The sequence below is a fragment of the Elgaria multicarinata genome, chromosome 14 (assembly GCF_023053635.1).
Source record: "Elgaria multicarinata webbii isolate HBS135686 ecotype San Diego chromosome 14, rElgMul1.1.pri, whole genome shotgun sequence".
NCBI lineage: Eukaryota > Metazoa > Chordata > Lepidosauria > Squamata > Anguidae > Elgaria > Elgaria multicarinata.
In genome coordinates this window covers 29,428,210-29,452,703 of record NC_086184.1, presented here as the reverse complement: position 1 = coordinate 29,452,703, position 24,494 = coordinate 29,428,210, and the positions used below count along the sequence as shown (strand labels likewise).

At 48.3% G+C, this 24,494-nt stretch overlaps 1 protein-coding gene across 1 annotated transcript in view; it reads left to right on the top strand.

The window, feature by feature from the left end:
• Positions 1-6,998: 6,998 nt before the first annotated feature.
• DRC7 (dynein regulatory complex subunit 7) overlaps positions 6,999-24,494 on the top strand; it is a 31,885-nt gene continuing 14,389 nt past the window's right edge. Inside the window, exons 1-9 of the mRNA XM_063141017.1 lie at positions 6,999-7,177; positions 8,695-8,869; positions 11,492-11,617; positions 13,964-14,158; positions 15,921-16,079; positions 17,473-17,691; positions 20,798-20,926; positions 22,486-22,558; positions 23,833-23,961. Coding sequence (XP_062997087.1) covers positions 7,032-7,177; positions 8,695-8,869; positions 11,492-11,617; positions 13,964-14,158; positions 15,921-16,079; positions 17,473-17,691; positions 20,798-20,926; positions 22,486-22,558; positions 23,833-23,961 — 1,351 coding nt within the window. The 5' untranslated portion in view covers positions 6,999-7,031. The remainder of the gene's footprint in view (positions 7,178-8,694; positions 8,870-11,491; positions 11,618-13,963; positions 14,159-15,920; positions 16,080-17,472; positions 17,692-20,797; positions 20,927-22,485; positions 22,559-23,832; positions 23,962-24,494) is intronic.

Below are 24,494 nucleotides of genomic sequence, written 5' to 3'. Positions count from 1 at the left end.
GAAAAAAAATTCCTCAGGCTTTGAGGCACCAGGTTAGGTGAGGCTGCTTTAACAGTTATATCCTGCCCTTTCCTCCAAGGAACCCAAGGTGACTTATATGCCCCTCCTTCTCTCCATTCTATCCTCATAACAACAACCCTGTGAGGTAGGTTGGGCTGAGAGGCTGTGACTGCCTCAAAGTCGCCCAGTGAGCTTCATGGCCAAGTGAGGACTAGAACCCAGCTCTTGCCAGCCCAACACTCTAACCCAGCCTTCCTCAACCTGGGGCGCTCCAGATGTGTTGGACTGCATCTCCCAGAATGCCCCAGCAAGTTGGCTAGGGCATTCTGGGAGTTGTAGTCCAACACATCTGGAGTGCCCCAGGTTGAGGAAGGCTGCTCTAACCGCTACACCACACTGTCTCTCCAGATCTGTGGTACTTCAACTCCCACCATCTCCCAACAGCATGTCTAACTTGCTGGGGATGTTAGGAGTTGTAGTCCAATATATCGGGGCAGCACGAGGCTGGTGAGAGCTGTGTTAAAGACACAGGAACACAATTAGAGCAGAGTTCAAGTAGACGCTGGGGCAATTTAGATATGAAATTATTCTAAATATAAATATTTAGAAAGCCCGAGAGTCTCCAAACAGGAACCTGCTCAGTCAGTGCAGTATTTATAAGGACAGTATAAAAAATGCTATCTGTATGTCATCCAGACACGCCAGCACAGCCAGAGTTTCAAGGCCAGGGTTTCATTTACCAAGCCTTTTGACTGTTAAATAATTGCCTGGAAATTGTATTTGACCCTTTGATTCATATCACAGCAACTGAAGAAAGTGGAAACTGAAAGATTTTGCTTTAAGATTTAGATATTTCAGCTTTGTTAGTCACTCTCTTTGTGTGCATACACACGTGTGTGTGTGTGTGTGTCACACCCACCCATGTACACAGAGTTTTTTCAGATATTACAACTCAGGAGAAAGGAAATTGAAGAATAGGGGCTTTTTTTCTGAAGTGGACACTTGGAAGCAGACAGGAAATTACTAAAACTAGATAAGCCTGTGAGTGGTTAAACCTGGGAGGACGAGAAGACTGAAATACAACGAGAGAGTATTAATTAGCAGTAATATCGACTCTCCCAGCACCCCCTCTCCCAACCTTTTCAGGATGCAAATCCTATGCATGCTTACTTCCAAGTAAGTCCCTTTGAATAAAGTTGCTCTTACTTCTGAGTCAATGGGGATCCGGCTGCATGGCTTCCGTGCCCAGTTCCTTACTTACCATAACCAGCCTGCAAGCTCCTCGTTCGCACATGGCCCTCCACACAATCCTTCCCCTTTCACCCACTCGGTTCCTTATATTATCTCCCAGCAGCTGATCCTCCGTATCCCACCAAAGCTGCCCCAGTGGTTGTTCTGGTGCCAAACGCAAGAGCTGCGAATTGCTGCGGTCGACAGAAATGGTTCTCCATCAACAAAAGCCCAAGACGCTAAACACCGGTCAGATTTGGGAGTTTATTTTTTATTATTGTTTGCTTTTTCGTGATTCTGAGAAACCTTGGGGGTTTCCGCCCTCTGATGTTTGAATATCCATTGTACTTGTAGAAGGCCGTCTGTCTTGTTCTTCCAGATGCTCATCATCATGACCACTGAATGCAATCAATGGGAATGTTTCTTACATGTGGCTTTTATATCTATAAAGGGCAGAAGGCGTCACAGATAAGGTTTTTGGACACATTTGTTTTCCTTCTAAAGCATGCAAATAAATGTGGTTCAGATATAATGAACTAGAGAAAAAGATAAGAGCAAAAACTCTTCAAGCAACGGTGGAATAATGACTTGATTAAGACCAACTGAAAGCCCCAAAATAGTCAGCTAACTTTTGAATTTCAAGGAGCTCTTCTTCAGCTAGAATGTTACAAAAAATAACTGAGGAAGAGGAGAAGAGAAAAAAGTTGTTGTCTATAAAAGGGGTGGTAGGTAGGGTGACCATATGCAAAGGGGGACAGGGCTCCTGCATCTTTAACACCCATCCTTGCTTTAGGATGCACCTTTATCAGGGCGAGGAGGCAGCTCAGAGGGCTTGCTTCTCTATGAGCAAGCGGAAACAGACTACAACTCCCAGAAGCCTCCACTCTCAGAAGGTGGTTGTCATGGAGATGAAGACCAACAGGCCTGGAAGAGAAGCACAAAGGCTGACAAGCGCCAGAGAGGTGAGTTAAGTGGGAAGGGCGACGGATCCATGGACGGACAACCGCACAGCTGCTGGGGGATGTGCATGAACTTAGAAAGTAAACAGAGAGAAAGCGGCTCAGGGCCATGTACACAAACAGGAGTTATGAGCAGATGTCGTGTCACAAATGCTAGCTCTCATTGTCTGTGCAAAGCACCCACTTTCCCCAGCCTCTTGCTCTCCAGATGTGTTGGACTACAACAACCATCATCCCCAGCCAACATGGAAACTTATGAATTGTGGGCAACACATTTATTTATTTATTTATTTCAGCCCTCCCCCAGCTGGTGCCTTCCAGATGTGTTGGACTACAATTCCCAGAATGCCCCGGCCAACTAGTCCAAGTCATCTGGAGGACACCAGCTTGGGGAAGGCTGATTTGTTTTATTAGTGATATTTCTATACTTCTTCTCATTGCACATATCCTAAAGCACTTTACAACAACACCATCATATAATAGATTGCAGAAATACACAATAGGACAATATTAGAGGTTATTCGAGACAGCTCCTGGCTGGCGTAGAGTCAGAGTAAAGAAGATACATGGTCAATAAATGCCTAAAATACACCTGAGATACAGGAGAGGGAAGAAAGTGACCTCAGAGAGGGGGGAAATGGGGTGTTTTGGTGGGTGGAGAGGGAACTAGAAAGGCCAGGATATGAGCTATTCTCCTCCTTACCTTCCGCTAATAAATGCCCCAGCTAGACAGGCAAAAAAGCCCATCTAGCGAAAACGCAAGTGGGAGGAGCATAAAATATGTGCCAAGTTTCAACATTCTGAAAGTTCAAATGGGATGATGCCTAGTCAGATCAATCCTCAGGGGTCCTTCTCCATGAGCCCCTGCCAAAGGAAGTGAGGCAGGTGGCTACCAGGAGGAGGGCCTTCTCTGCTGTGGCACCCCGGCTGTGGAATGAGCTCCCTAAGGAGGTTCGCTTGGCACCTACATTATATGCTTTTAGACGCCAGGTGAAGACCTTTTTATTCTCCCAACATTTTAACAATCTATAAATACATTTTAACATGGTGTTTTAAATTTGTAATTTTGCATTGCTGCTGTTTTTATCTGGTTGAGCTTTTATATTGTATTTTATATTATGGTTTTATACTGTTGTTTTATACTTTGAATGGTTTTAATTTTTGTGAACCGCCCAGAGAGCTCCGGCTATTCTATTATATAGAAATGTAATAAATAAATAACAAATAAATAATAAATAATTCTAAATGCAGAAATACTCGGAGAAATCTGTATCCTGATATCAGGGGGTTAGGGACCTTCAGATAAGGCACTGTGTTTTTAATTTTTGTACAGCACATAGAACAGCAAACGGCTAGGTCTGCCTCAAGCTCATTTGCTGCCCCACATTAATTTTATTTTTAAACCCACCCACCCCCTGCTCTATCTTCTTACATGCGACAGTAGGGGATGGAGATGGTCTTTCCTTTCATCCTGTCCTCCGGTTCCATCTGCACAATTGCTTCATACCCTTGTACAGAATAAGGGGGGAAATGAGCTGCATATTGAAGGGGAAAATGGGGTGGTGGGAGAACAATTCCTATTAGCCTGTTTCTGAGCCCAATTCAAAGTGCTGGTTTTTCACCTTTAGACCCCTAAACGGCTTGGGGCTGGGTTACTGGAAGGAGTGTCCCCCCCTCTATCTACCCAGACACTAAGTCATCATCTCAGACCCTTCTCCAGGTGCCCCTGCCAAATGAGATGAGGCAGGTGACTTCAAGCAAGAGGGGCTTTCATGGGTAGCACCTCACCTGTGGAATGACCTCCCCAGAGAGGCTCACCTGTGGCAGGCCGGCTGCGGCAGAAGCCGGAGCAGGAGCTGCAGGTGGGCAGGCTAGCAGAAGGGGTGGATGGACCGGGCAGAATGAAGAAGACAGGAGAAGAGGCAGCTATGGAGGGGAGAAGGAAGGAAGGAAATTAAGGAAGGGGGCAAAAGGAAATCCAGGGGAAAAAATGGCAAAAATTACATATATGCCCCTGGGCCCAGCAAAAAATTACAACTGCACCACTGGACCCAAAAGGTTTGCCTCTGCTTGGCATGAATAATGGATGGATCGTGTTGATAATGAAGAAATATGGTTTCCAAAATCAATTCATGTGGCATGCCAGCACCCCGTTCTAATGCATGTGGTTTGTTCATGCTCCTAGAGAAAGCTTTTGCTTCAGGTAGTTAATTCCAGAGCAGTAGTCACGGTGTTCTAAAACAGAGAACATCCCCTCCCTGCGAAAAGAGCCCTGGGGCACCTTTAAGAATAAATTGGTTGGTTTTTAAGGCGCTAGAAGATTCCTTTTTGTATCTCAAGTAATGTTAAGTAAGAATAACCCATACAGAAAGGTGAGGTCAGCAGCGCTAGAAAGACCCAACATTGTGAGGGTCAGTTCAGATGTAACACCAAACTATGGTTTGGCATTGTGAAACAAGCCCTCAGCTAGTACACTCTCTTCTCTCCCCCCCCCCCCCCGGTTTTATGCACACTGGTTTCCTCCTTCACTTCCAATTGGTAGCCTGCACAAACCATGGTTTGCCCACCTTGGATGTAATGGTAAACTATGATTTGTCACAATGGATTCATCCAGACAAGGCTTTTATAGCATCGTTGTTCTTCTTCAGTCACAAAATTTATGGAAGGTAGAGATGTCTTGTACTCGTAAGACTCCCGTGTTTTTCCACTGCTTCTTCCATCTTTTTTCTTCCTGCAGAAAACTTGTTAAGGAAGTAAAGATGGAATTGCTGCCTAAGGCCTTCTGATCAGTAGAACTAGGAGACTTCTGTCTGGAGAGGCGCTAAGTCAGAGATGAGAGAGGGAATCCGCATGTGTGAGGAAAGGAGGGCTTGAAATCAGGACTCATCCATGCAGCATCAAGCCAGGCTTTGGCATTATGTCCAAACCAATCCTGCATGTGTCCGAAGGCCCAACACTGGTAGTCCTTTGTGCTCAGACTGGTCAACTTTAGATAGTCCAGTGCACAGGAAAATCCAGATGGGTATTGATTATTCTCTCTCTCTCTCTCTCTTGGAAGGACTCCACTTGTTCTTGACTTAATCTCCCTGCATAATTGTCATACTTTCCTCCCAAACAAGCCAAGATAAAGCGGAAGCTCATGGCCCTTTTGTCTCTTGTAATCTCCCCCCTAGCACAAAAACAAAATGTGGGAGGCAGCTTGACCTGAAATAAAATCCCCAGGCCTTCTCTTATTTCTGTTCTGCTGTTTACCCACTTATGTTACGTTCTCAGAATCCAAACTCCTTCTCCAGGGCAGGGACATGCCTTTTCACCTCCATTCGAATAAACCAGGGCTAGGAAAGGATTTCCGTTTCAGGATCCATCCAGGGGGTCTCACTGAGGGAGGATATGGAGAACGTCCCCCCAACACACTGTTTCAGGCTATGGAAACAGGCTATTTCCTCAGGAGTGCCTTGGTTTTTGGACAACTCGCGGATTCTGTTACAAACAATTAAACAGGTGTGGAAGCTGGTTTCAGGCAGCCGGCTTGGGTCGACTCAGCCTTCCATCCTCCCGAGGTCAGTAAAATGAGTACCCACTTAGCTGGGGGAAAGGTAAACACGGCCGGGGAAGGCAACGGCAAACCACCCCGCTATAAGGCCTGCCAAGAAAACGTCAGCGAAAGCTGGCGTCCCTCCAAGAGTCAGTAATTACTCAGTGCTTGCACAAGAGGTTCCTTTCCTTCCCAAGGAGGCATGCCAAAAACAGAAATACATTGAATTAAAAGCAGGGAATTGTTTTATGGGGTAGTGGCATTTTTATTTTTTAGCCGTTTTTAAACTACTTTAACTTTGTATATGCTTAAATTTTTGTTGTATGCTGCCCTGAGATCTTTTTTTCTTTTCTTTTTTTGAAAAGTGTCCAAAAAGTGGAATTCAGGCAAGTGATAATATTCTAACATGGATCTCCAGTCTCACACCTACTTTAGCCTAAAAATATTGGGGGCCACCTTTGAGCATGCTGATTTCATAGAATCATAGAATAGCAGAGTTGGAAGGGGCCTACAAGGCCATCGAGTCCAACCCCCTGCTCAATGCAGGAATCCACCCTAAAGCATCCCTGACAGGTGGTTGTCCAGCTGCCTCTTGAAGGCCTCTAGGGTGGGAGAGCCCACAACCTCACCAGGCAACTGGTTCCATTGTTGTACTGCTCTAACAGTCAGGAAGTTTTTCCTGATGTCCAGCTGGAATCTGGCTTCCTTTAACTTGAGCCCGTTATTCCGTGTCCTGCACTCTGGGAGGATCGAGAAGAGTTCCTGGCCCTCCTCTGTGTGACAACCTTTCAAGTATTTGAAGAGTGCTATCATGTCTCCCCTCAGTCTTCTCTTCTCTAGGCTCAACATGCCCAGTTCTTCCAGTCTCTCTTCATAGGGCTTTGTTTCCAGACCCCTGATCATCCTGGTTGCCCTCCTCTGAACACGCTCCAGCTTGTCTGCGTCCTTCTTGAATTGTGGAGCCCAGAACTGGACGCAATACTCTAGATGAGGCCTAACCAGGGCTGAATAGAGAGGAACCAGGACCTCACGTGATTTGGAAGCTATACTTTTATTAATGCAGCCCAAAATAGCATTTGCCTTTCTTGCAGCCATATCGCACTGTTGGCTCATATTCTGTTGGCTCATTGTTGCGATCTACAATTCCAAGATCCTTCTCGTTTGTAGTATTGCTGAGATTTCTTTCTTCTCGGTGTGCAAAGGAGCAGTTCTGAGGGGCTGCAGCCATTATTCCCCCCACCCAAATCTCTACAATTTCTTCCCTCAGATTTTCTAAACCACTTGGGCTGCAGCCTGTAGCAGCAGCTATGGAGACCAGTGAAGAAGACTATGGACTGCAGGAAGAGGAGGAGGAGGAGGAGGAAGAGCTGAGTTCCTTCCACCTCAGTGATGAAGTCCAAGATCTGGAGGAGCAGCTTTCCAAGATCCAAGTCCATATTCCTGAAGTTGTATAGTAAGGAGAGTGCGTGTTTGTGTGTGTGTGTGTGTGTGTGTGTGTGTGTGGACATGGACACACAACTACCCCCTATCTGAAAAACCAGCCCAATCAAAAGACCTTTGCAATACCTCTTGAACCTCTTTTAACCTAGTGCCATTTTGAAGGAACTCTTGCCAACACACTAAGGAGTGACCCTGTTCAGACAACATACTAAGCCAACCTGGTTAAGCATTACAGCTTAGCGTGTTGTGTGAACCATTCCTAACCATGGTTTAAACACACTCACTAACCATTTGCTGCAAAAGGGTCAGCGATCTAACCATGGCTTAGCATGTTGTCTAAACAGGCCCAATTCCAGCATATTTTAGCCAAAAGTTCTTACTGCCAGCCCCTAAGCCAGCCCCCTGAGCCAGTGTGGGATAGTGGGTGAGCCAGTGTGGCGTAGCGGCTAAGGTGTTGGACTGGGAGTTGGGAAATCCAAGTTCTAGTCCCCACTCAGCCATGGAAACCCACTGGGTGACTTTGGGCCAGTCACAGGCTCTCAGCTCAACCTACCTCACAGGGCTGTTGTTGTGAGGATAAAATGGAGAGGAGGAGGATTATGTATGCCACCTTGGGTTCATTGGAGGGGGGAAAAGGCGAGATATAAATGAAAATGAAAATAAGCTTTAGGAGAGGCATTTCAAACTTTTAGAATGGGGGGGATCACAAAAGCTGGGAAACCACCAAATGATAAACCGTCTGGGAGTAAAAATGAGAACCCCTTGGTTATGTGGGAAAGGGGGTGTGGCATGAGGCAGAGTGGGGCAGCTGCCTCAGGCCACAGAAGCTTTGGGGCATGAGTGGTGGTGAGGTATTGGGGGACATGTTGGAGTGTGTCTTGCAACTTGCCCAGCACCCCCTGAGCTGCCCTGCTGTCCTTTGATGCAGTGGACAGTGCTGTCTGAGGATGGAAGAACCACGGATGTTCAAGCTCACTGAAATTCTCCAGACTTCACGTTAAAGCTCAGCTTGGCTCACTCCTGTTTTCGTGTGTGACATGTTTTTCGGTTCGTTTGAGCACGGAAAGTGTGCATTTTGAAAATGAACAGTGTGCATTTTTGTGCACCTTTTTCAAAGGTGCACACTCCCCCCCATTAACTAAAATGTAAAAATGTGTATCTTTTGAAAACTGCATTTCAAAGTGTGATTATTATTATTATTATTATTATTATTATTATTATTATTATTATTACAAAATACACATTTTTTTCAAATGTGATCATAAGTTCAGGAACGTGTGACCATTATTATTTTTAAAACTGTGCTTCTCTTTGTGTTCGGTGTTACGAATGGGGCCAGTTTGCAACTGAACTGAAATTCCAGTACATGACCTCAGTGTCACGGTCAGATTCGGCTGCCATCCTATTTGGCTCCTGTACATGGAAACGGGGGCGTGGCCTCCTCCTTCGCTGCAGGCCCCTCCTACTTCCTTGCCTGCCCGAGGATCTACAAATCGTTTTGTCTCTCTTCTGTGCCCGTTCCCCATCTAGTGAATTTGACTGGAGTTCCATTGACATCTCCAATTTGCCAGAGTCGTACAGAACAAACTCTCCCAAGGAAGAAATGCTCCTGCAGGTGGCCAACAATTTTCACCGACAGTATGCGCACCTCTGCCCAGACCGTGAGCCGCTCTTCCTCCACCCTATAAATGAATGTGGTGTGGAAGTAAGTACGGTTGCTGTATGGGCTTTATCCTGCCAGTATGCTTAATATTCTGCCCATATGCTTGCATGGGCAAGGTTCCATTTGGAGTAGGGCCCACGATGACTTAGCTCCAGAACTCACTGAGGTTCTCCAGATTCCACCTTGAGGCTGGTTCCAAGTCATGCACATATCCGATTGTAAGCTTTGGAATTCCTTTTCACACAAAGGTTTGTATGCCTTTTTCATGTACATTATTCCAATGGTACATATCAATGGTGCACATTTTTGAAATGTATGCATTTCCTCCCAGGGATGGTTGTGTGTGTTCTTCAGAGGTATACATTTTTCATGTACATTTTTCAATGTACACAAAAAAAAAAAAAAAAAATGCACATTTTTTGTTCTGAGAATTGCATTTACAGGCTCAGAAATGTTCAAACCCTGACCAGAAATTGCGTTTGGGTCCGTGTTCAGCTCTGGGAGGTGCAAACTGGGTAAATGTGGGTCAAAAACAAATTGGAACAAATGTCTCATACATCCCTACTTTTCAGTAGGGCTGTGCTCCACTTCTCTTCGGTTCGGAGAAGCAGGAGCGAGGCAGCCTGATTCGCCTCTGGAAAAGGCGGAGGCGAAGAGAGTTGGGGGGCTGCGGATCGAGGCGAAGAGGATTGCCTCAATCCGGAGCTCTGGACACAGGTAAGTGGGGGGAGGGGGCCTCATCTGGCACTGGCGCCACCACAGTCCCTGCAGCGATGGCGACGGAGCCAGGTAAGGGGGCAGGGAGGAGGGAGGCTTACCTGCGTCCGTTGCGGGCTTCAATTGAGGCCCCGGCTTCAAGCAGAAGAGGCCAGCCGGGGCCTCAATTGAAGCCCGCGATGGACCATGATGGACACAGGTAAGGGGGCAGGGGGTTGGCCTACCTGGCACCGCTGGCGCCGCCATCCATGCGGCAGTGGCGGCGGAGCCAGGTAAGGGGGCAGGGAGTAGGAGGCTTACTTGCGTCCGTTGCGGGCTTCAATTCAAATGCCGCGGCCTTCTCTTCCGCTTGAAGACGGGGCCTCAATTGAAGACCGTGACAGACCATGATGGACACAGGTAAGGGGACAGGGGGGTTGGCCTACCTGGCACCACTGGCGCCACCATCCATGCGGCGGTGGTGGCAGCGGCGGAGGAGGAGCCAGGTAATGGGGCAGGGAGGAGGGAGGCTTACCTGCTTCCATCGCGGACTTCAATTGCGGCCCCGGTTGAAGCCAGAAGTAAAGGCCGAGGCCTCTTCCGGCTTCAAGCCGGGGCCTCAATTGAAGCCTGCAACGACAGCTACAGGTAAGGGGGTGGAGGGTGGCTTACCTGGTGCCACCGCTGCTGCCCTTGCAGCGACAGCGGTGAAGCTGGATCTCGCTCCGCAGAGTGGAGCGGGGGACCGGCAGAGCGGCGCGAAGCAGATCGGGCCACAAAGCGGATTGGGGGGTCCGTGCACAGCCCTACTTTTCAGTGCTGAGGCTCAGGTTCTAAAACTGCCTGCCCCACCCTGGTACCCTTCGGTTGGGTTGGACTGGAACATCCATCATATGGCTGGGAATTATGGGAGTTGCAATCCAACACATCTGGAGGGGCCCAGGTTGGGGTAGACTGCTCTAAAATATATGAAAAGAGGAGTTCCTTTGAGGAGTGTTGAGTATGCTTTAATGTGGCTCATTTACAGAAGAACATCAGAAGAGCCCTGCTGGGTCAGACCGAGGGTCCAACTAGTCCAGCACTCCGTTCACACGGTGGCCCACCAGCTGCCCACCAGGAACCCACAAACAGGACATGAGTTCAACAGCACCCACCCACCCACCCATGTTCCTCAGCAAGTGGTGTATACAGGCTTAGTGCCTCTGATACTGGAGATAGCCACTGATAGCCGTTGATAGCCGTCCTATGCCCTCATGCAGTTGGGAGTTGGGCCCTCCAACTCCTCTTCAGCTATAGGCCTAGATCCTCTCTGTATAGACAATAACATGCTTGTTGAACATCATGTATTCTCCTGGAAACTGCAGTGTGGTGAGGGTGCTGAGAATTTTCTGTTCCAGAGCCCTAGCCTCCCACAGTTCCAAGGATTTCCTAGGGAGAAGGAATTACTGTTAAACCAGTTTAAATTAAATCTGTGATGTAGATGAGTGCGTATTTGTATTACACCACGAAGTGTTGCCATTTAGGGTGCAATCCTATGCTTTGTTAGGCAGAAAAATGTCCTACAACTCCCAGCATTCCCCAGCCAGCATGGAGGAGCGATAGGACTTTGGGCTGTCTAAATATGCGTCGGATTGCACCCTTAAATATCTTGATGTTTTTGATTTGTGGACATAATTATTTCACAGAAAATGTAGTACATTTTATCAACCGCCCAAAAAAGTGTTTAACTTAATGAGCCACTAAAATGCTTATCTCAAAACTCATGAGGACTTGAAAGTACAAACAAAGATTTGTGTGTGTGTGTGTGTGTGTGTGTGTGTGTGTGTGTCTGTGTGTGTGTACTTCAAGGACTATAAGAAATCTCAGGGCCATATTTTTTTTGTTCTCTGCTGAAGCCTTGAGTCTTGCCTTGTGTTACATTTTCCTTGTTCCCTAATACATCCGTGAATGGATGCCATTTTGTTGCAGAAATTTGTGAGCACTACAGTGCGCCCAACACTCCTTCCCTACTCTGAGTTGTACAACTGGGATGGCTGTGCCCGCTTTGTCTCAGACTACCTCACTATGGAGCCCCTTCCATCTCCTATCGCCCCGGTAAGCAAGAGGATCTTTGAGAACGATTTTCCTTGCCCGTTGTTTTCAGCTCATGAAAGCAGGCAGCGCTGGTCACTTTCCAACCCCAGTTTGGGCATTTTTGGAGATGAGCCAATGCAAAAGACAATTCGAGGTGTTGGACGAAGTGCAAAACTACACATGACACTAAATGCATCATAAGGAACGGCATCCTTGTCATTAACATCACACAGGGAGACTTTGAAGGTGGCAACAAGGGAGAGGGCCGCTTCAGTGGTGGCCCCCTGATTAGGGAATGATCTCCCCATTGAGGCCTGCCTGTCGCCAACACTGTCATCTTTTGGGCCCCAGGTTAAGATTGTCCTCTACTCCCAGGCATCTAATGGCATATGAAGGGGGATTTATGCCAACTGTCTGAACAGGACTAATATTTTATTGAAATTGATTTTTAGCCATTTAAATTGTTTTTAAAATTTTGTAAATTTAAATGTTTGGTATATTTAAATATTTAAATGAATTTTATCTTGTGAATTGCTGTGAACTGCCCAGAGAGAAATGAAAGAAAGAAATATTGCACGTGTGTGTGTGGGCGTATATAGATAGATAGAAGACAGATAGAGCAATCTATCTATCTATCTATCTATCTATCTATCTATCTAAAACGTTTAGGTATGTTTCCGTAAAGGCTTCAGCTGATACAGGTTGCTAAGCAACAGTAACAACGTGTAACATCAGCTGATACAGGTTGCTAAGCCCCTCACCCGACTCCTCCGGGCTTTCCAAGGTAATCCTACCCCCCTTTCTGCCTCTTTGCTTCCCCCACCACGAAGGGGGCAGCACCACGGTCCGGAGCATGAGCAAGGCACAGCCGGGGCCCTTGGTGGCCAGGTGGGAGGCTGCTCACCTGCTGCTCACCCAGGCCCCGGCCTAATCTCATGTGAGCTGGGCAAGTGGCCCAAGGCTGACAGGAACCCCGGGGAGAGGGGGACACCTGCTCCCCCTCCCCCGACCTCCCTGCCCCCCAGGTGTGCCAGACGGCGCTGTATCGGCAGCCTCCAAGCAGCCCCCACCCCCGCAATGATATTTAATTAATAAACTTTAAGATACGCTACAACGGCGTATGTTACGCCGGGTACAGCTAGTAGATATATAAACAGCGTACATATGCATGATTTTCATCAGGACCACAAAATGTGGGGAAAGAAGGTTCAACACAGCCTTCCCCAACCTGGTGCCCTCCAGAAGTGTTGGACTACAGCTTCCATCATCCGGTGGCCAATGCATTGTCCACATACAGAGAATCCCAGGTGGGGTAAGGGAGGTTTAACACTGTCCGCTATTGCCAGGGGTCCAGTGAAAACCGCCCACCCACCCCCAAGCCCAAGCGGGAAAGCTCCAATTGGCTGTTTCCTACCAATGGACAGAGGGGAGAAATACAGAGAGCCATTTCCCTAAATGACACCCTTGCCCAGATTCCTCCACTGGTTTTTCAGCAACAGTGTGTGTAATTGTTCAGAGCGCTTCATGTGTGCGATCTTATGGTGAATGTTACAACAGTTTTCTAACTAGCATCCCCTTACTACAGAGGAGCGGGCCTGAGGCTGAAAGAACAGCAACCGGCCCAAGACCATTTCATGAATTTGTGGCAGAGGCAAGATTTGTCCTTGGGCTCTCACTATTTTACGGTTGAAATCAACCATTGTGTGATGAGGAAAGTGTTCATCCCACAATCCAGAAGGAGCCAGCCCTGAGACCGAGGCAACTGTCGGAGAGGAGCCAAGGCAGGAAGACCAGGATCTCATTTTAAAAGAAGATGGGAGCTCTGAGTTTCCTACATCGAAGGTCGCAAACTACGGAAATTGCCCTTTACGGCCACCATAGTTTGCGACCTCAGGAAACGACAGAGCCTCCATCTTCCTTTAAAATGGCGGCTCTCATTGAGGATGCGCAGCTACAGGGTGGCTGAGGTAAATCCCGTTGGCGGGTGGGGGCAGCAGCTCTGGATTCGGGGGGTGGACAGGAAGGGGGGAAAGAGGAGAGGGGACTCTAATGGACTCCCTGTCAGCCTTGCACCCAGCTTTTCCCAGGCACCCACTGAGCAAGCTGCACAGTGGGGGCCGAGGAACCTGCAGTGGCTGACTTGCTTCGGGATGTCCGGATCTTGCTTCGGTTCCACATCCGAAGTAGGTCGGCCTGGGCCTGAAGCACCCCAAGTCAAATCCGGGCTGATCCAGAACCACCAAATTGACCTCCGAAGTGAATCGGGGTGGGTTGGGGGGCTGTGTGCAGCCCTAGCTCCTAACTCAAACTGCAAGAACGAGGTAGGGGAGGATTTCATTGGAAGCTTTGTCTTTTTCTCCGCATCAGCCCAGTTACTTGTACTCTCCCACTACCATCCTACGCTACCAGCGGGGGAACTGCTTTGACTTCAGCAACCTCTTGTGCTCCCTGCTGATTGGCGCCGGCTACGATGCCTACTGCGTGAACGGCTATGCCGCCCGGGAGATCTGCATGATGGATGAGTCGAGGGAGGTGTGCCCACTCCTGCAAAAATCTGAAGAGGTGAGAGCCGGGGAGAAGGGGGGCACGTTTGGAGACGGGGGGCGGCAAGGGGCTCTGCTGCAGTCTGGGCAAACCATGGTGGGAGGATGCTGGAGTGGCAAAAGTTCCCTTGGCTCCCCTGCCCCAGACCATCGAGTTCAGACCGAGGGAAGTGCACCGATTGCTCCGCACGAGCATTTTAGAAGCTGTGCCAACCCACGTTGCCACCTCCCCATGAAATGCCAGTCAGGTCCTCTGGGGGGCAGCAAAGGCATCCTTTTCGGGAGTGGAAGGCAGGTGCTGGGATTGGCGGTGGAGGGATGGAGGGTAGGCAGCTACGACGGACGACCCCATCGCTGGCAAAACAATAATAATTAATCAATGCAAGTAATATGTCCATTGCTTTGCACATTTCATGGAATAACGTTGTTGCTGATTTGTGGAGCGCTACTTTGAGCTGCAGCATTTAGCCATCACCTATCGCTCCACACTGACTACATATGATGGGGTTGCTGAACCACGGGCCGAATCCAATCCTCCTGAAGTCCCAATCCAGCCCTCTGGGTTATTATTATCATTATTTACATTGATACCCTGCCTTTTTTCCCTATTGCAAGGAACCCAAGGCGACTTATGTGGTCCTCCTCACAACAACCCTGTGAGGTAGGTTAGGCTGAGAGTCAGTGACTGGCCCAAAGTCACCCAGCGAACTTCATGGCTGAGTGGGGACTCAAACGCCTCCTGCAGCCCAATCCAACACCAGACCGGGGTTCCCCTAAAGGCCATGCTCCCTTTCCCTGGGCCCACCCTCTTTCCCCCATCTGATAATCTTTGGTTGGTTTCCTGGCTTTATTTATTTATTTATTTATTTATTTATTTATTTTTGCATTTATATCCTGCCTTTTTTCCTCTAAGGAACCCAAGGCGGAGTACATAATCCTCCTCCTCCTCTCCATTTTTATCCTCACAACAGCAACCCGCCCAGAGAGCTTCGGCTATTGGGCGGTATAAAAATGTAATAAATAAATAAATAAACAAACAAACAAACCCTGTGAGGTAGGCTGGGCTGAGAGTCTGTGACTGGCCCAAAGTCACCCAGTGGGTTTCCATGGCAGGATGGGGACTAGAACCCGGCTCTCCCGACTCCCAGTCCAACACTTTAGCCACTACACCACACTGGCTTTAAATCCCCCTCCCCTCATTTTAAAAAATCTGACAAGCCTTTTGTAGGGCTTTATTACCGGTAGGGATGTGGGAGGAATCCAAGTGAGGGATGGAGCTCCCCAAGGTTCCACCCACTCAGCACCCCCAGACTTGGGCTCATTTCCCCACGAGCTGCATCGAGGAGGGCCATCTTGCAGATTTTCTGTGTGGTTTTTTCATAAATAGAAATTTGCGCAAATGGCAGCTGCAATTTGTGCAAATTACACAAATCACGGACAAAACTTACCAAAATTTCTACTTGTGAAAATAAAAGCAAAATTGAAAAAAAAGTTCCTGGATTTTTGGGGAAAGCCATGGCTCAACTCGCAGATGCAGATATCTGACAAGCCCCAAAAGTGCCAGATTTCCCGTCAATGGCCACCCCCAGTTCCTGGCAGTAAGAACTCAAATGTGCTGATTTGGGGCCCGCAAGGGATACTCTGAAATTGAATTCAGTTGTTGCTGAAAGAGGTTCCACAGCCCTCCTCTACAGACACCCTCTTGGTCTGTACTTGCACTTTGGTCAATACCGAGGCAGGTAAAATACAGGGCAGGTAACAGGCCTGCTTTGTGGCGACAGGTCACGATAGAAGCCGCGAAAGCGAAGCCGAAGAAGTACGCCATCAAGCCTCTGCGGGATCTGCGCAGTAAATTCGAGCTGCGTCAGGAAGCCAAGGAGGAGGCGATAGTGCAGGCGGCTGAGGAGAAGAAGCGGAAGGAAGAAGAAGAGAGGATAGTGGTGAGCAAGCGCTCGTGGATTTTCTCTTGCTGCAGTTTACGTGCTCCCTCCAGTATCCGAGGCAGTAAGCCTGTGTGCACCAGTTGCTGGGGAACATGGGTGGGAGGGTGCTGTTGTAACATGTCCTGCTTGTTCGTCTCTGGCCGATGGCTGGTTGGCCCCTGTGTGAACAGAGTGCTGGACGAGATGGACCCTTGGTCTGATCCGGCCTCAGGGCTCTTCTGATGTTCTTACGCACAGTCTGGAGTTTGGGGAAGCATCCCTCGGATTAGAAAAGTCCACTGCAGGCTGATGGCTCTGAATTTGGTGGGGCTATAATTCCATTCTGGATTTCAGTCAGAACCATCCGGAACTGGGTTCAGCACCATGGATTGCTCCTTTAGAGTTCTGGCTGGTTCTGGCTGAAACCCAGAATGGAACCACATCCCCACTGAAATACAAGCCACCAGTGGAAAAGTCTCCGGTGAGCTGAAACTACTCACAGGTTCTTGCAAACATTTTAATCAGTGCTTTAAAAAAATCTTCCTTTTCCAATGATTTTTCAGCACTCTTTGCAAAAAGAAAGAAAGAAAGTTTATGTGTTCATTTTGACTCCCCTCACTTGCCCTTAATCAGAATTGGCCTCACTTGCCCTCAGTGTCATAACCATGAAGCTGAACATCATTGACTCTTGTAGCACTGTGACATTATCCCATTCCCTGTGTGTTCCCTAATTGTGTGGGATCATCTACCATGGATCTAATCCCTGAAGCATTACCACCACCCCCTCTTATTTATCCCCAGTGATATCATCCTGTAGGCAGAGAGGATTGGCTACGTAGCATTTCAACACCATGCCATTCACTTTGTGATCTCTGATTGGCTGGGATGAAGCGGCTAAGTAATCCAAGGAAGAAAAGTAGCCGCAGAAGTAGCAGGGAGAAAATGAGAACAAATGTTAATGAAAAAGAATGAATATTCTCCAGGAGTATTTTTCAGGAAAACTGACTATGCCATTATAAATGGCTGGTTTCAACCCCACAAAATTGAACCTGGAGGTTAGAGTTAACAGCATCGAAATGATGACCATTGCGCTGACACATTATGGCAGACCGTTCTCACCTTCTTATAGGACACCTTTCCCCAGCCTGGTGCTCTCCAGATATTTGGACTACAACTTCCATCATCCCTGACCATTGGCCTGATGGGAGTTGTAGTCCAAAACATCTGGAGGGCACCAAAATGGGGAAAGCTGTTATACAATAACAAGCTACAGATATCCACAGACAATGGTCCACCACAAAGGTTCATTTCTTATTCTTTGGAAATAGCGGTGTGACCCTCGACAAGAAGGGATCGCTTACAATTATGTTACCATCACTGATCATTGCTCGTCCCTTTCTCTCTGTTGCAGGAAGCTGAGAAGCCCAAGCCGGACACCCTGTATGGTCTCCGTGTCCATGCCTGGGTTCTGGTCCTTTCGGGCAAGCGTGAAGTGCCTGAGAGTTTCTTTATCGACCCTTTTACGGGAAAAAGCTATAGTACCATCGATGACTACTTTCTCGGCATTGAGAGTGTCTGGAACCATCGAAATTACTGGGTCAACATGCAGGACTGTTGGAATGCCTGCAAGGTGAGCTGGTGGAATAGCTGACCGGGATTATCATGCATCGTTTTGGGACCACTGACTTCCCACAGTGAGAAAAACCTTCACCACGCTATAGACCCAGCTCAGCCATTGATTTAGTCAATACGTTTATATTCCACTTTTCAGTGATGTGCTGTCATCAAGTGGCTTGCAAACAATAAAAGGGTTGGACACAGGCACATAGAAATATAGAAAAACGCCACTATCAAAGTTAAGCCAAGTTTGAGGCTGTTGGGAATGGAACTTCACATATAACAGTAACTACCTACTCAGGAAAGGACTGTTTGCACTAGGGCTGTGCTCTGCTTCTCCTCGGACCGGAGAAGCAGAAGCGGATTGGGGTGCTTCACCTCCCCTTAAGGTGGAGGCGAAGAGGATCGGGGGAGCAGCGGGGCGTCGCATAGCGGATCGAGGTGAAGGCGGATCCTTCGCCTCGATCCGGAGCTCCGCAAAAAAGGTAAGGAGGGGTTTACTTGGCTCTGCTGCTGCCGCTGCCGCCCGTGCGGTGACAGCAGCAGAGCCAGGTAAGGGGGCAAGGGGGAGGGGGGTCTTACCTGCATCTGTCCGCGGCCCCGCAGCTGCTTCAACTGAGCCTGAGGACTCAGGCTCAGTTGAAGCAGCTGTGGGACTGTGGACGGACGCAGGTAAGAGGGAGGAAGGAGGGGGGGTTACCTGCCGCTGCTGCTGCCTGTGCAGCGATGGCGGTAGAGCCAGGTTAGGGGGCAAGGGGGAGGGGGTCTTACCTGCATCCGTCGCGGCCCGTCGCCGGCTTCACTAGAACCCGCGGCTCAACAGGAAGTGTAGGCCGCAAGCGGGGCCTACAGTTCCTGGTTGAGCTGCGGTCTCTAGTGAAGCTGGCGGCGGGCCGGGATGGAAGTAAGTAAGGGGGAGGAGGGAGGGGGGCATTACCTGGTGCTGCCCCCCGCCGCTGCGGAGCTCTGATTCGGAGCGGAGCAGACCCTAGGCGGATCAAGGCGGGGCGGAGCAGGGGGTCCGTGCACAGCCCTAGTTTGAACTAGTAATGTTGTGGGCACCTGAGAGGGGGTGGAGCCCAGGGGACTTCTCCCACTCCCCCCCCCGACCTGGTCCAGTGTGCTGCCATCACTTACCGGACCAGGTCCGCTGAGCGCTGTGAGTCTGGTAAGTGACACGAGGCTGCTCATCATCTCAGCAAGACGCCATTTTGCATAAAAATAGTGGCTCGACTTTTCCAGAAATTTAATGCTGTGTAAATGGCAGCCATAAAGGGGCCATTTGTGCAACTTGCCAGGTGTAAAGCCCCTCTTTAACGCTTGTCCCTTTACAGCCACCGTTCATGCAATGTTAAATTTCCAGAAAAGATGAACTGCCACCTTTATGCGAAATGGTGGCTCACTGAGATGACAGGCAGCCCCATGCCACTTGCTGGGCGCTTGCTGGGCTATCCAGCCAGTTGTGCGGTACCATGAGTGGGCAGTGGCAATGGCTCAGGTCGCATCCGGTGCACATGGCCGCAGGTAAATTTGTCTATCCCTAGTTTGAACAAAGAGATTTCTAAAGCTTTCTTAAAGGCCTTCACTGAAGATGTAAAAGTGTAAAGCAGCAGGAAGGGAGTTCCATAATTAAGGGCTCACCACCACGAAAGCCCTGTCCCTAATACTCGCCAGTCTAGCTCTTCTAACTGGTGGGCGTATGAGCAGAGCCCCTAGTGGTGACCTATATGTATGGGCAGGATTCAATGGGTGAAGACACGGAATAACGGGCTCCAGTTAAAGGAAGCCAGATTCCAGCTGGACATCAGGAAAAGCTTCCTGACTGTTAGAGCAGTACAACAATGTAATCAGTTACCTAGGGAGGTTGTGGGCTCTCCCACACTAGAGGCATTCAAGAGGCAGCTGGGCAAGCATCTGTCAGGGATGCTTTAGGGTGGATTCCTGCATTGAGCAGGGGTTGGACTTGATGGCCTTGTAGGCCCCTTCCAACTCTGCTATTCTATGATTCTGTGATTCTAAGACAGTCTCTTAGGTAACCTGGTCCCAGATCGCTTAAGGTTTCATTGGCAATAACCAGCACTATGAGTTTGAAATTGGCCCCAAAATGAATTGATAACCAATGTAACTGACACAAAACAGATGTCACAGACTCATCAGCATTCTTCTGTATTTTGCACCCATTAGAGTTTCTGAACTGGTTCCAAAGGCAGCCCAAATTATTTATTTATTTATTTATTTATTTATTGCATTTATATACTGCCCCATAGCCGAAGCTCTCTGGGTTGTTTACAAAAATTAAAAACAGTAAACATTAAAACAAATATACCAAGTTTAAAAACATAAAAAGCATAAAAACCCAATGTGAAGTGCATCACAGTAACCCAGTTTGGAATTAATTAGGACAAGGGTGGGCCCCCACCACCTCCAAGTCCCCATCGTGCTGCCAAATTGCCCCTGAAAAGAACCAGTTTCCCTTTTAATGCAAAATTATGCAGCTTATTTCTCACCAATGAATTGCTGATGAAATTTGGCTGAAATCCATGATTTCAGCAGGGTATGCATGAGTGCAGCCCCTTCCCGGGTTCCAGGGAGCAGAAATTGGTCCATGGACCGGCCAAAGCAACCTGACCCCTCAACTAGGGAGAGGGGAACTGTGACTCGGTCTGACGATTCCCCTGACAAATGGGAACCACCAAGGTTTTGTGGGGGGCGGGGGGCGGGGAGGGAATGGATAGGGGTGTTTAGAACATAGTTTCGCTCTGGAGTCTGAGGTGATGCAGAGAAAAACCTAGGGTAGATATGGGTAGAACTCCCTTTCAGGCCTTGCTGATTTAGCATGGCAAGTCCTCAGCTGAAGTGGGCAGGGCCAACATCTCCAGAGATGTAAGGGCTGAGACCAGCATACACAGCCCAACACTCTACACACTTTAAGGCCTCACATGTTCAGGTGAATGCCTGAGCAGGGCTTGAGAGAATCCAAAATGGACAGGTTCATCCATCCCTACTTGGGACAGTAGGGCAAGGCCTCCAGCTGAAATGGGCTTGGTGGGGGGAGAGGGGAAGCATTTCTTCTGAGGGTCTCAAAATCTGATGCCGTTGCCAACGGATTCTTTTTCTAGGATCTCCAGTTTGACCTCGGGGATCCTGTGCGGTGGGAATTCATGCTGCTAGGCACAGACAAGCCTCTGCTGTCCCTGCCAGAAATGGAGGAGGAAGAGGAGATCATGGAAGATGAGGTGGAAGATTTGGTAAGCGACTGGGCCCTTTTCCTTGCTCCTCAGGGCCTGTCTATTCACGGTTGCGCTGATGGGCTGCACGAGAACGGAGCTCTGGCAGGAGAGACAGGAGGCTGCTGTTGATGTCCTCTACTGTATTATTATTATTATTATTATTATTATTTATTTATATAGCACCATCGATGTACATGGTGCTGCACAGACCACACAGTAAATAGCAAGACCCTGCCGCATAGGCTTACATTCTAATAAAGTTGTAGTAAACAATAAGGAGGGAAAGAGAATGCAAACAGGCACAGGGAAGTGTAAACAGGCACCGGGTAGGACTCATGCCTGGCAGATGTTTGCATGGCAAGACCTCCAGAAGGAAGAACAACTCAGGGCTGTGAGATTGCAGTCAAAGAACCGTGAGTGTTTACTCTTGCATTCATGGGGCCTTTATAGCTGCCGTTGATACAGCATTGAGCCCCTAGGCATGCATCCTCGCTTGCGCTGAACACATCCGACTGGGCCCGGGGGGCTGGATGCAGTGGATTATCGACTTCCTGGACTCAGTCAGATGCTTGCGACAGGCCGTCTCCATCTCCACCAGGCCATCTCCAACTGATGGCTGGCTAGGGTGACCATATGAAAAGGAGGACAGGGCTCCTGTATCTTTAACAGTTGCATAGAAAAGGGAATTTCAGCAGGTGTCATTTGTATATATGGAGAACCTGGTGAAATTCCCTCTTCATCACCACAGTGAAAGCTGCAGGAGCTATACTAAAATGACCAGATTTAAAAGAGGGCAGGGCTCCTGAGGAACAGATAGTCAGTGTGATTAAGCGAAAGACTGTTGACTGTTTTGATAAAATTCTGGAAGATGTTCTCATGTTGAAAAACTTCATAAAGAAAAATTTCGTCAGCTTTCCACCGCCTGTTGGCGAGTACAAGGACCAGTGTTTTGGAAGAAGATATTTCTAAACAAGGAATAGCATGAACCTTGTTAAACAAATAATTTTGGCCTTGTTATAATGAATGATTTAGATTCAAGTGTTAAATGTGTTTGAATGTTGATGGGTTCTACTAAATGTTGTACTAAATGCAAATGTTATATGAGGAAATGCTACACAGGTGTTGAATACCAACTCATTCTGCAGCCAGTCGGGTTAGTTAGTGGTTTTCTATTTTATTTTTTTATTTTTGCACAAATAGAGCTTTGGGGAAATTGCATGTGCAAAAACTTTCAGACGCAATTTGCACGAATGCCACCAATTGTGGTCAAAATTCCCACAAATTATGCAAACCACAGGTGAAATTTGCGCCAATTATGTGCAGATTGCACCTGCAATTTGCACAAATCTCTATTTGCGCATTTAAAAATAATAATAATGGAAGAAGTTCCCAGATTTCAGGGAAAGACCCGTGGCTCGGCCTGCAAATGCGACCCAGGCTGGGCGCGCCGGAGAACTCCAGTGAGCCTAAAATGGGCCGTGTTTCCCAGCCCTGGCTATTCCTACTGCTACCATTGAATGTTAAAGATAAAAGAGGGAGCCTGAATCCTAACCTGTCCTTCTCTTGTGTCCTGATAGCTTAAAGAAGAGGAGCCAAAGGGCTTTGACATGCCTGCTTCTTGGGTGGAGCAGATCCAGATCTCCCCCAAAGGTAATCTTTCTCCCCCACTCCCCGTTATCTGCCTTGAGCCTGCGGATTAGGAGCCACAGTCCTGCTCCTGGGCCTTCCAGGTACAGCTTCCAGGCAATTTAAGAGACAGTTCAAGGGTCACAGTCCAGGGCTTCCACCCCTCGTCCTCAGCAGATGGGGCTCCTGAGTTATCAGACCAGGCAGAGGGCTCAGGTAGGAGGTTCCCCTATCCTTTGAACCTAGTTTTCCAGGATGGCCCCAGGGACCAGATCCCCAAGGGGAAGAAGAGGTTGTGTTTGCTCTCCATGGTGCTGCTCTGTTTCCTGTCTCTCTGCAATACATAGGATACAAGGAAAAAGGGATGGGGAGGGAAGAGGAAGAAATGAAGCAGGGCCCTGCTCACCCCTCTCTCATCTCCTTCTTTACAGCCTGCTGGAATGGCTGCTGGTGGCGACAGTAAAAATAATCAAACCAACAAACTCCTATCATAGAATCATAGAATAGCAGAGTTGGAAGGGTCCTACAAGGCCATCAAGTCCAACCCCCTGCTCAATGCAGGAATCCACCCTAAAGCATCTCTGAAAGGTGGTTGTTCAGCTGCCTCTTGAATGCCTCTAGTGTGGGAGAGCCCACAACCTCCCTAGGTAACTGATTCCATTGTCGTACTGCTCTAACAGTCAGGAAGTTTTTCCTGATGTCCAGCTGGAATCCGGCTTCCTGTAACTTGAGCCCATTATTCCGTGTCCTGCACTCTGGGAGGATCGAGAAGAGATCCTGGCCCTCCTCTGTGTGACAACCTTTTAAGTATTTGAAGAGTGCTATCATGTCTCCCCTCAATCTTCTCTTCTCCAGGCTAAACATGCCCAGTTCTTTCAGTCTCTCTTCATAGGGCTTTGTTTCTAGACCTCTGATCATCCTGGTTGCCCTCTTCTGAACCCCCTCCAGCTTGTCTGCGTCCTTCTTGAATTGTGGAGCCCAGAACTGGACGCAATACTCTAGATGAGGCCTAACCAGGGCCGAATAGAGAGGAACCAGTACCTCACGTGATTTGGAAGCTATACTTCTATTAATGCAGCCCAAAATAGCATTTGCCTTTCTTGCAGCCACATCACACTGTTGGCTCATATTCAGCTTGCAATCTACAACAATTCCAAGATTTGTAATTGTATCAGCCACAGCCAGCATGGCCAATGGTTGGAGATTATGGGGATTGTAGTCCAACTTCTGGTGTGCCACAGGTTCTTGTCCCTGCTTATATGAGGTCAATGCTATGTTGTTCTCGTTCTTGTCTCTAGAATTTGAGACACGCTGCCCCCAGGGCAAGAAGGTGATTCAGTACAAGAATGCCAAGCTGGAGAAATGGGCACCGTATCTGAACGCCAATGGGCTGGTCAGCCGGCTCACTCTCTACGAGGATCCAGACTGTAAGTAGGACCTAAATATGCCTTGAATGCTTTTTCAATCACAAGGCAAACCGTGCTTCCCCCCCACCTTTTTTATGTATTGCACATGGTGTGTACAAATCCAGGAATCTGCTCAAAGTCAATTGTGCACGTCACCATAATTGCAAAATACAACAGCAGCAGCCCAGGAAACGTCCCTGAAATGTTGAGGAAGAGGACCGTTTGCTACTCTTTTATCTTATTCGGTGCTAGTAGCAGATGAGCGGCCTTCTACAGAGGTGGCATGACTGGAGTGGTCGCTGTACTTTCGCTTTGTGGTTGAAAAAGCCTTTTGCTGATCAAATTACTTTGTTATGAACTTACTTGTACACAAGGGAGGTTTGGAGGATGGGAACAAAGGAAGGGGCCTTTTTGGTGCCCCCCCCCCAATTATGGAAAGCTCTACTTGGTGAGGTCTGCGAGGTGCCAACGTTGTTTTCTTTTCGGCACCGAATTAAGGCGTTCCTCTTCTCCTTGGCATTTGAAAGTCTATGGTGACATATGATGGGGCTTTT